This window comes from Aphis gossypii, chromosome 2 (assembly GCF_020184175.1).
Source record: "Aphis gossypii isolate Hap1 chromosome 2, ASM2018417v2, whole genome shotgun sequence".
Taxonomy (NCBI): Eukaryota; Metazoa; Arthropoda; class Insecta; order Hemiptera; family Aphididae; genus Aphis; species Aphis gossypii.
The window spans coordinates 76,202,117-76,216,022 of NC_065531.1; the positions used below are offsets into that span (position 1 = coordinate 76,202,117).

General features: G+C 27.1%; 1 protein-coding gene across 4 annotated transcripts in view; it reads right to left on the reverse strand.

Annotated features, from left to right (window-relative positions):
- LOC114132681 (semaphorin-1A) overlaps positions 1 to 13,906 on the reverse strand; it is a 234,473-nt gene that overhangs the window by 37,935 nt on the left and 182,632 nt on the right. The window contains exon 4 of one of the 4 annotated variants that reach the window (XM_050202245.1): positions 6,108 to 6,153. The exons of the other annotated variants lie outside the window; for them this stretch is intronic. Coding sequence (XP_050058202.1) covers positions 6,108 to 6,153 — 46 coding nt within the window. The remainder of the gene's footprint in view (positions 1 to 6,107; positions 6,154 to 13,906) is intronic. 4 annotated transcript variants of the gene reach the window in all.

The window sequence follows — 13,906 nt, forward strand, 5'->3', positions numbered from 1 at the left end:
CCACAAGGCGACCTGGGTGAATTCATTTGTTCGTAATGCGAATATTAATATAAAAGAGCCAAAAGTTCACAGAGCGAGAGGGAAAGACAGAGCAAAGAATTTGAGATTTTTACCGAGTTTGGTGCGAATAAAACTTTGGTGAAACAGATGGCGTACACACTATATACGCGTCATCGTACACTCTATACACCAGCCCTACATATTAACAGTTTCCAAGTTTTTCGCGGTGGCGGTATCTCCACCACCAACGCGCATTATCGAGGCGAAGACTCGGAGGAATCGCATTTATGCCAACGACCTTATTACATTTATATACGTATTATATCACGTTGACAATTATTATACTATGTTGATTTTTATTGCTAAACGACTTTTATTTATTACATAATAGGTATCTAATGTTTCCAGAAAACAAGAAAAATTATTTAAAACACTGACGGGAGAATAAGGTTTATCGGGTTTGTAAAACTCTTTATAAAATATAAGCTTTGTTAAAAAATATATTTAACTGGATATCTGTCAATTCACATAACTGGTCGATTACCTTCACCTATGTTGTAATACTATATGGTAAACAGTAATACAATAACGATGACGAGTCATGTACACCGGTTAGTTAATACACGTTAATTTACTTTTTTTTTTTTGTTTGAAAAAAAAATGTCTTCACGACACGCCGCGCCGTAAACGATATCGATTACACGAATCTATATATATATATACAAACCATGTGTATTACACCTATACCTACATCTGTTTAATTGATAGCGAATTCCCCTCTTTTCAACATCCAACAGAGCGAGCAATACGGTGCCATGATGATAATAATAATAATAAAAAAATCAAAAAAAAAAAAAAAAAAATCGGTCTAATGGATTAATTTGAACTTTTAACGACAATGTCCGTACACACACACACACGAGATGGCGGCGATCGCGTATTATTATATTTGTTTTACGCGCGTAACTCCTCTCCCTTCACATGCACACGGCGATTTTGAACTCTCGACAGGCCGGCTGCAGGCTGGTCATCCCAGCACCGGGGGCGAAGAGGTCGAACACAAACATTTGCATTCCATGTTGACAATATTCGCGCTGACACTCGCGCACGCGCGTTCACCCATAAGTACATTACAGTGACATTATATTTATGTGAAATGTGCACAAACGGCCACCAATTCTTCCCCTCCGGTCGCCGTCATCGCCGCGCCCTGTGTCCATTTAGCGGGGAAAACGGTTTTCGGACGGGTTTGTAGCGGGTGGGTGTGACGGCGGGGTGGTGAGGAATCGAAAAGGCCATCAATTATGCGCGAAACGTGCGCTTTATATGTATTTGCTCCACGTCCTCCGGCTATAACTATATCTGGTGCGCGCGTGAACGGTCAGCGCCACCACAGCCGACGCTGCCGACGACGAAATTAATGCGAACGACGAGACAAATGAATGACATTATGCCATTTTGGAATTCGATGAACAACAAAAAAAAAATAAAAAATAAAAATTTAAACAGAGAACAAAAATATTGAAAAAAATATGTACAACTAGGTCACGTCACTAGTATATATGTCTGTACAGTACAACGGTCGTATACGATATTTATTACACGTGTTTATATATATAATTCGGGCGTACGAAATACGTGCGTTCACGCATCGCCATAACACGAATAAAATTGTTTAACAATGACGACCTTATATATAATAAATACCATAAATAGTTTTCTAGTATAACATTATACATTTTATGGAAATATCACATATTTTATTCCCGAAGTTATTTACGGTTATCTCGAGGCTAAAAAATAATAATGATATGGCAATATAACTCGACTGCGGTAGATTTAGAACTACATAGTATTTATGGATAATACATGTTAATGTGTTATACATTTAGTAATTTTCAAAATTTATATGTGGAAAAATCGTTGGATTTTAATTTTTAATAAAAGATTATTATCATATTATAAGTATAATAAACGGATAGTGAACCAATCATATTAATCAATGTAGATAAAACGTGGAATCAATTTAAACATTATACGATTTTATTTTTGATTCAAAGCATAAATTACGTAAGACGTGTAATATCGATAATAAGACTATATGCCTATCATATTTATTTTATTTTTTTATCATCTATTATATATCGTGCCAATGAAACTATCACTTATACCCATAAAGCCTTTATACGTATAGAATAAATAAATAAATACACTGAACAATAATAGATGTGTTCGTAAAAAAGTCAGCATATTAAGTATAATATTGTAAACTATATATAGTTTCAACAATAAGGCTACAACCAATGTGAATATTCCCCCCACATCAGTTGCAATATTATTAAAGCTGTTATTTTGGATATTAAATGTGAGGGACATATTAAAAAAAAATTGGAATTGCTATTTCTACACTTGTATATTCTTTGAAACATTAAACTACTAGTGCATAATTTTTTACTTGGAATTAATATACGTTTAAGTAAGTATTTCATGTTGATCATACAGAATGATTCGTCAAGTATGCTCACAGCTAGTTTTACATTTAATACTAAATATACTAATATATTAAGACTATAATTTAAAATGTTTGAGATTTGTTTGTACCACTTAATCCTTTAGTACTCTGTAGTAATACTATAACTTCTTTTTTTTTCAAATGAGACCAATCTTTTTTTTTTTACTTTTAATTATTTCATGAATACATGGAAGGTAGGTTTACTTAAACTCAAAATAATATGAACAAATAGTTTTTCAGTCAAAATTTAATATTAAGGATTATAATCCTTAAAAATAGCTTTTATAAATAAATACAATAGATAATATCTATTATTTATTAATTTATTCTTGAACGAACTTTTTATATAAATTACTATTATGCTTACTATACAAAATTAAATAAATCAAAAACTACTAATTCTAGTTTTATTATGATACATTAACATTTTTAGAAAAATTATCCACCAAATAATTTACAGGAGAAAAGTGAGAATCATTATTAAAACGGAAATTTATACCTTCATAAAATACTCCTGAAGTGGTATAAAAAACATCAACGATTTGAACATTTGGTTTTTAAATATAGTTAAAAACTCCAAAAATCATAATGTTAAAAGTTCATAATTAAATGAAAAATGGGGTTGGTGTTCTTAGTAAATCACCATGTATAATTAAATATATGTATTAATAAACAATATACATTGTACAATGTACATAATACATATATGTATCGGTCAATGAATAAGTCAAAAAAAGTCGTGTATTTGTTTGTGTACTCCAAACGTTAAACTACATAAATCAAGGTCAAAGTAAACAGTATGCATATTAATATATTATACTATTACACGACGCTCCATTTAAATCAAATTGATAAGAAAATTTTAACGTTGAAGAGTGTTTGATTTTAAGAACTCAGTAAACATCCTTATAGTACCCTAATTTGTTACATATGGTTATGAACGATTATTCAATGTGACATGTCGGTGATGGTTTCATTTAAGTTATAAGTTTCGTTTTATAATTTGTTTTCATACATTTATAACTATTATTATGACATGTTATAAAGTCGAACGCTGTATTTCAATCAAAAACGGTACTCAAATCTTGAGAAAAAAGTTAAATAATATTATAGCGTAATGAAAACACGAGAGAAAATCCGTCCATGATTGATAAAACTTTCCCTTCTTAAGCTCAAAAGTTTCTGACAGTAATTTTCTTGGCATACATGTTCACAAAAACAACACAAATATAATGTCTCAAATCGCGAGCGTATATTCAAAACGTGAGGCTATACCTAATATTATATTATGTATAACAACAAAACGATTTCTCGAAAACTTCCATTAACGGCGCCCTTCGTAGGGACAATAATACAAAACGATCGATTCCGCTAGAGTAGAGTTTACCCAAACGCCGAGTTATCATTGCCTTTTTTTTTTTAGTATTATTACATCACACTATGATAGGCGAACGAGTCGACTGCAACGGGCACAATAAAACCCGAAGTTATATAAGAACAAGACACCGTGGTGGTTGTTATTGTTGGCACATTGAAAGAGATCGTTTGTAATATCCGGGACGACGACGGAACTGCATGCACTATGCTAACGGTTTAAATAAGAGCTGGACCGCACTGATAAAAGGCCGGCGTAAAAACAAAATGGCCGTCTCGTTGGTCAGTATAAAATCGGACGACAAAAACAGTGAACGACATTGTCGGAGATCGTTTGCTCCCAATAATCGGCCACCGCCGACCTTTCCGCGTGACCGATTTTTCTCCGCGTTGCTCCACCTCTTCACCAGACTATATGTATATGTGTGTGTGTAAAATGACAATGACAACAATTTCATCGTAAGCTCGTTATTTCCAGATCCTGACCAAAGGGCTACTATACATACATATATAATATGTGCGACGTGCGTGTATATATAATATATATGCAACGCTTTATTATGATAATAATTATTATTATGATATTATTCTCTCGAATTAATACCAATTGTCTTTTGCGTGTACGCGAACGTGTTATTGCCGTTATTGTTATGACTATTATGATTATTGCTGTTTTTATGCGTGCACAGTCTCTTTACGCGCACGATTAAATTCCACCGCCGACATACGCGTAATTTTACAAAACAAAACGTTCGTAACATAGAGGCAACTTTCAGTTGTATACACACAATACTTTTATTAACATCAATAAACAAAGCTAAAATGAGTAAAATGTAAACCATGCGCATTTCAGTGACCTGACAAAGTTGTGGAATATAATAAAAAAAAAACTTTATGATTTCACGAGACCGATTCAGTTCATATACTATTTAGAAATACGTATAAAAATAATCAATTATTAATGGCTTACGTTCAGCTGATGATCTTGTAGTTGGTATACACCTATTGGCTAAATATAGGTGACTAGTGAATATAAGCCACGAGGTCAATTATTGAACATTGTAAAAAGTATTGTAAAACAAATTTTATATGACCAGGTTAGTTAGGTTATTTGAATCGCTCTGTACAATGTTTTCAGTCCGTCGCGATCGATAATACGCCCCCTTCTCCTAGTTGTTAGCGTCTCAAGACGATGTTGCCAGTTGAGTATTTCCGAACGCACAAAAATCCGTATGCAACTACTTTTTCGTTACCCAAGTTTTATTATTCTCATTTTTCCATCAGCTAATACTACAATTGATTCCTTTTGTGCCTGTCGTTAATAAATATTTAAACAATATTTTTTTCATTTTTATTTTTTACGTTCATGTTCCAAACAATTAACTTAAGTAAGTGTATAAATGGGACTTAATAAAATCACGAATAAAGTATTATGTTTTATAATTCAATGTTGTTATAAGTACTCAATACGTGTATGAATTACAAAGGCATATAAGTAATCTATATATACAATAAAGTATTGTGATGATTAAATGTGATTAAATATAAAAATAATTATATGTATTACAACATTCAAATAATTCAAAACTTTTTAAATCAACATCTAGTAATTGATTAAAAGGCGAAGTGTTAAATATTTTCCATACTAATAAGTGTAAAAATAATGGAATACATTGAGCTTCAAAATTAATCTTCACAGCTAGGAGAGTATGCGTATGCTTTTATACTTTTATATTAATTTGTTCAAATCGTAATTTATTTATGATTTTATTTAATCATATAACCTACCCATAACAACGATAAAATTTAAAATACCAAAAAACCCTATTTTAATTCGTTTATGTGTATACAATGCATAAAAAGACTAAAGACCGGGTGATATAAGTTTAATAATAATATTTCACACCTCATTCTTGCGAATGGGTATCAACAATAAATTTAATCAATGGGCTTTTTTTTATATTTATTTTATGCTGTTTTAACGATTAATTTATACGATAGAAATAGTATAAAAATAAATTTAATAAATGATTCATCAACAGCATAAAAACTACACGCAAACGAGACATTTTATGATAATCACACAATTAATACATTTGCGAACACAATCGGTATTAAATATTTAATTAATATCAGAAGATGAAATACGATCTCTAAAAGCTTAATAAAAAAATTTCATATTTTCTTTTAAATTGTAATATGATAGTAAAAGAAAACTCACTTGGTTTTCAGACAGATCAGCTAAGCTTATGTTATACACCGCGTTCCTGTGAAAAAAAAAAACTATTATAAATAAACATTAAAAAAAAATATATTCTAGTCATTTCCTAATTCATTTACAACTAGAATATATATTTCTATAACCTTATTATTTTATAATATATTAAACTAATTACTTTAAAAGTTCTATAACTCTATTATAAATAAAAATTCTTCGCACGATCTACCTTTGTTAAACTACAACTCACAATAAAAAATAATACAAATAAACTATTTTAAATAGTTATTTATTATCTGTTTAGAATATTAATATAAAATAAACACAAACTAGCTTTATTTAAATATTTTAAAATAAATATTATATATTATTTAAAACTGATTATAAAATATAAACAATTAATTACCATTTAATTTTAAAGATGATATTATAATGTTTTTTTTTTTAACATCAAGTTTTAATTTTAAAAATAAAATTGTTCATAATATAGTTATATTAACAGTAGTAACAACAAACATTTAAAACTAAATTAGAATCCATGAACAAATTTTATTGTACTCGTAAATTTTAGATAATGGGTTAAGTAATATTCTTTAAAAACATAATGATAGTATTTTGTTAGAACTGAAAATGTGATACATTATTGTTAAACTAGAACTGGACGTTAATAAAGTCTAAAACTACCCAAAACTTTATATCTAAAAATAAAACAATTTTAAATAGGTGAACTAACCTAATTTAACAATAACTAATGTGTTCATATAAAATATAGTCCAACACATCAAGTTTTTTCAATAATAAATTGTCATAACTTCTACATTTGAAAAAAATTGTAAAACAATTGTAGGTATATTAAATTTACATTTAAAGAAAATTATATATAATATATATATATATATATTATTAAAAGTAAGTGTATGTTAATAGAAGAAAAAAATTAAAAATTTTAATCAAAAAATTGTTTATTCATATAATATTATGCATTATCTAACTTAAAATGTCAATATTTATAGAAAAAAAAATATATTATTGAAATTAAAAACACCCATTTAATTATAGTAAGATTAATAAAGGGATTAGACAATATGAATAAGTTGGTTTTGTACACTCGATATTATCTATATAAAAACAATATTCGACCAGAAGCTTTTTTTTTCCCGTGAGATCCAATTATCAGAAGCCGATCCAGCAAAGTCTAGCATATGTTGTATGGACAATATAGGATATAAGCAATATTGGCTACAAGTTTAGTGGCAAGGGATTTTCTTCGCTTGGGGACCTCCCAACGCTCGTAAGATTGTTATTTTCACTTTTTCAATCGAACACCCCTTCTTTTGACCAAACTCTAAAGCAAATAAAACAATATATAAAACATATATCCAACCCATGCACATACATGCACTCTATACTATACACAAGGTAATAATTATGAGGAAAAGTCACCCAAACCCCATGGGGTCAGGGCGACACGGTAACTTTTTGGGAGACGTTATTGATTAGGTAATATACAGGGTGGATCTTTATGTATTCCAGTGTCAAATAAATATGTGCTATGGTCATAAACATTACTGCTCACCCTATAATATTGCTAGTATTCTTTTGAGTATCCTAACTCCACCAAATTTTCTTAATATTATAAAGTAACAAGAAAAGGCAGAAATCCCCACTTCGATATGACAGAAAGACTGATTGAATTTGAGGGTAAAAACTGAGAAAAATTGTCTAATGTCATTGGAGATTATCCTTGGACGGATTTGTCAGTAAATATATACACATATTGCATAATTTTATTATGTGCCTACAGTATTTAAGACTTACAGTATTTTATATTTAGAGCTTCTAAAATTTTCATTGATTCACCAAATACAATACGTAATACGTATTAAGCGGGTTTAAGCCAGTAACACAATTGTTTATTCAATCATTACACAATATTTGTGTTAAATTAGACATTTTTTTTAGTAAGGTGTCATAAAACATTAAATGCAATAATCGATATTAATATACAACAGATTGATTATTTTAACATAATAACATAAAACCTTCACAATCTCGAAAATTATTAACTTCATTGAAATAAATAATATGTATATTTTTTAAGCTTTTACTTTTAGAACGACAACAAACATATATCTCAAGTTTCCTATAATCCGAAATGAAATATTTTTTATATTAATTTAAACACATAAAAATTTTAATTTTAAACGAGTGTCCTAAATAAGATTTAAGTATTTAAGGTTTTTAAAAGCGGCTTGCTAAAATTTTTCAGGTTGCCTACACCATTCAGATTAAAACGATAAAATAACAAAATACATAATTGTTTTGTAAAATATTATAAAAAATACATTTTTAAAAGCGTTAATACTTTTTGATTTAATGAGTGTTTAAAAGTAAAATTATATGATGATGAACAGATATAACAAATATCCATGATATTAAGTTTCAAAAAAATTAAATTAATAACTATACCTTATACATACATATTGCACTTATAGTAAGTCTTAAAGATTATCGACTGTACTTTTAATTTCATTAAACATTAAATTGTAATTACTAAAAAAGGAATATCAACAATAAGTTTGTATAGATTATATCTAAGTAAAAAACCTTGCATCTTTAAAGTTTACACAAAGCTATTAAACATAAACATTATTATAACAAACGTGTATTGCTATAACATGTAGTGATGAATATCATCGTTTTAGATGTAAAAAAAAAGTAAATGAGGAGTTTTTTTGTATATAAATATACCTACATAATATATTATATTCTTAGTTATTGAAAAATTAAATAATAATACTAGATACCTGATACATAAATACATAATACACAAAAATTAAACATTACAATCGGTAATTGAAATTTACAGACTTAATATTATTTTATTATTAACATTCAAATGTATGTTACAATTAATATAAAAAAAATCATTTTTTTTTTTAAACATAATATTTGAATGTATTAAATTTATACAACATAAGTATAGATATTATTAAATAATATAATCAACTAAACAACTAGTCTATAAAAAATATACAAATATATCAAAGAGATAAATAATTTACATTACGACATTATTAAGATATAATATATAAATTACATTCTCGTCCTATCTTAGTTAAAGTAAAACTATTAATATATCGTTTGAATCAATAACCATTTACACACATCTACGTTATCCTGCGTTTGTTTGAGTGCACAATTGTTCTATTACTAAAGGTTCAAAAGCTCCTGTAATATACCTAGACAATTTACGTCAGTAAGAAAATTCAATGTCGTTGAAGTACTGATGACACTCTTCAGAGATAACAGCCTACCCTACAATCCATTCCTCCATATTCGAGTGGCTTTGGTTATTACCTGACCGAAATTTTCAAAAGGGAAAATGCCTCACAAACGACATTTTCCGTTTTCAACGAATGATTATGTGCCGTTCATTTGTCGCTCTAACGAGGCATACTTTTGTTCAAACGCCCATTCTTCCATCCTTTACCAATACCAAAAAGCAACACATATAGGTAGTGGACTTAGAGTTAATTTGTTTTTCTCCTAACGAGACTTGATACCTCCTCTCATTATTCACTTATTTTCAAATGAAATATAACGTTTTTAATCCCTTTTTAAAATAATTTTGAAATCTACTATTAGTGCATATTAAATTTCATACATTTATAAATATAAATTATATACGTATAAAGTTAAGTAATAATGTTTATTTTTCTAAAAAAATATATTTTTTAAGCTACAACTATTTGATATAAGTACCTGCTTAATGTATGATTATTCAATCTCAGATTAATTTGAAATTATACTTATAATTAATCTCCTACATTACGTCTTAATCATCAACCTACTCCTTATGTTCGATTCGTTTCACACAAAAAGCTTGGCTATTATATTATATAGATTTGTTCTTTTTATATAAATTAATTGGAAATAAGACTTACATTTATTTTTACAATACGACATTTTATAATGTATTCAATAGGTTCTTTAATAACGATTAAAACAATTATTTCAAATTTCCACCTCACGCTTAGGTCAAAATAATGCGTTTTAATATTCTGTGTAGAGAGAAAAAGATAATATCTTTAGTTTAATAAAGTAAATTGTAATTATAACATTGTTCCAGACAAGAAACTACTGTTTATAAAGGAAAAGTACAAAAAGTAAAAGTGTTCAAATCCTGCGTATTAATGCTATCAAATGGCAATATAAACACATATAGAGAATCACGGTATTGAAAAGTATATGTAAGTGTAACCAATATAATAATTGTTTTTTGAAAAATCCAAGCACTACATTAAATAATTTTTTATTTGACAATAGATACATTATAATTCACATAGAAATAGTGCTTAAATATTATAATCAAATGTAAACGTTTAAGTAAGAAAAACGAGTAATACAAGACTACTAGATTAAATTAACAATACCTATAAAACATTAAATTATTATTAAATTTATTTTCAACTAGATATTAATAAAATTAAATGATATAACATAATTTAAAGAAATCGCTGAGTGTCATCGCGGGAAGAATTTAAAAAACACATTTCAATATACAACCCAATTAAACTTTTGTACAATTATTAAGATTATGTGAGTAGATTACTTGATTATTAAGAACTTGAAAGTCGTTTTTAAGAACTGGCAAACTTTCAAAATATTGTTTTTAAGATTATGGTTAATGCCCCTATAACTAATTTTAATTTTAAACATTTAAACTTCAGAAAGGAGAAATTTGGATTGATGGATATATTATATAATATAATACGCAGAGATAAAATAACTTCTGGTGCAGAAGTTCTGCAATGTACCACCCCGTCCATTTAAAATTAATACTCTAAAAGTTCATTGTCAATATTTAATTATAAAACATCATAATTTATATGAAAATGAGAGGAAAACTAAAATAAAATATTCAGATTGACGTATTATCGGAATTACTAATACTCAAAGTATTTCAAATAATAATAACGAAATAGAGAACAAATTATAATGATAAAAATATAATATATAATTAAATAAAATATCAAAAATAAAAAATATGTGCTGAACCTTACTAAAAATAAAAATAAAAAAAAACCCTATTAATTTTAATTTTGAATTTTAAGTAAGATATACATACCTACATATATATATTTATGATTTGATTTATTAAAATAATATAATTCAATAATAACTTGTTTGGATTTACAATAAGCGTGAAAGAGCATTGGTACGAAACTATGTTTATTTATGTATACTGAATAAAAATAATAAAAACATTCATGTTTAATATAGTTTAAGAGTTTTAGTTTATTTAATATAATTATACCTTTCTCCGTAAGTACTTAAATAATAATTTATTATTATACAATATATACGCACTATTATAATTAAATAACGTTTTAAACTATAGCTAATACAATAACAACGCATAAAACAATACTAAAGATCAACAAGCCAAACGAAACAGAGAACACTAAATTAAATAAATTAAGAGTTTTTTAGTAAGAAATTAACAGAAAATTTGAGCTAAACTTGAACAACAAATAAATGGTTTTAAATGTAAAAAAAAAAAGAATAAGGATCCAACTAGTATATAAAACAAAATCCAAAATAAAGACTGAAAACAGTAAGATAAAAAGTTTGTTTAAAGTCATTAAAATAAATATCAAACAGAATTAAAATGGAATATAAAAAATATATTATAACATCAATAAATAGAGCGAAGTAAAATTAAGAAAGCAACCTCCTAAATCTGAAAATATTAACAGTATAGTCATTAATGCTGATGAAATTTGTACATGTTAGTGAGTCAATCTAAAGTTTAAAAATAAATACAAATTTTGAGGTATCATAAATATAACTTTTTTTTTTTATTTTATAATTATTATCTTTAGATCGTCATTATTCTCTTTTTGAAATTATATTTTCGGCAATTTGAGACTTCTTTTGTGTGAACTATTATATTTAATCTTTTGATCTGGACTTTTCAAAATGCATTAAAAGCCCCTTTTCGGGTGTGACGTGCCCGCATGGATAGGCAATTAGTAACGCCGTCCACGGGGCATTCTACGGACAGTTAATGGTCGCCACAGATATTGAGAGTTATACGATAAGGGTATGAGAAGGGAATGGCAATTACTGAAGAAACTGATCTCCGCTGTGCTCGTTGCCCACGGCGAGTACGTGTTCAGGATTCCGAAATTTCGGACATGTATCATATACGAACGGCCAATTCTGTAGATTGCATGGGATTTCGATGATCCCACATTGACGACGAAAGCGCGCAATAATAATAATAATAATATGAAACATATTGTATAAGCCGAGATCGAGAATCGACCAAAACACGTTGTCACATTTAACGCAGATATAGTGACGGCGATTATTTGCCTGGATTATTTGGGTACGCTGTGAATTCCAAAACGTTATCCATGGTGTTTTGGAAAAAGGTGTATAGCCATTAGGGGGAAAAAGTTTTTTAGGTGTGAACACTGAGATTTCATGAATAATTCTGATCGTACAAACGTGTTCACAGCAATCATTCTAGTAAATAACTTTCATCACTAAATTGCGAATGAAAAAATTCAAAAATAATATAAAACTGCTTGTATCTAATTTAAACTAAAACTACCAAAATCGATTTTAATAGTGTGAACTAAAAATGCGCCATAGCAATTAAAAGTTACATAAATATAAAACACGTCATGCTCAACATAGAAACAGAATAATGTAAGAAACTTTTTGTCAACGTATTCAACTGCCAGTATAAATTATCCAATAAAAAATAGTCACATTTAATTCCAATTAAAAAATTAATATTAATAATAATTTGTTTGTGATTTTATATTACATTTTATTGAATAAAGCTTAATAGTATTTTATTTTGGGTTTAAAAATATTTAACATATAAAATATAACTAAAATTTAATTAAAAATGATGAACAAAGTGAAATACTACACATGAAACCATGTATTAAATGAATTAATTCATTGAAAACTATTTAGAAATATTTTATTTTAATAAAAGACAATTTATACAAATTTAACTGATATATTTTAAAATATAGTGGATAATATGGTTGGAGTAGCTGTAAATTATTATTCAGTGAAAATATGAAATACTTGAAATTTAAAAATAGTACATTAGTATTTCACAATTCTCGCTCGATAATAACTTACAGTTATTCCAACCATACTGTCCACTATATTTGAAATATTTCTGTTTAATATATTTATTCATACAATAAATAAAAGGATATCAGAACTATTTTAAACTATTTTAAAAATATAATTTTAATTTAAAACAAAATTCTTTCATGAGATTTTTATCCAAACAAATAAAAATAAAAGTAAGTCACTGCACAAAACTGTGTATACAAAAAAAATATATATATAAAAAATACTCATAAAATAAATATAAGTATAATGTATATTTATAAAAATAACTTAAAAATATTTTTTTACTTTGTTGAATTATATGAATTAATTCACTAAATATATAGAAAACATAATTGAATAATATACCTGAGTACATCAAATACAATAATTACTTTCATTTTGGGAAATATATATTAGGATAAATATTAAAATTGATAAATAATATAATCATTTAACATAATAATATTCAGTGAATAAATTAAAATAAAGAGTAAATTTAAAAAAATACAGCTATAATTTTATACAAAATACATTTAAAGTGAAATATATGATAAAGTCGCTTAATTTTAAGAAAGATAGAAAAAACATTCTAACCATGATTAACCAAAAACAAATATTCGGATAATAAATAAAATATATTTCAGTACAAA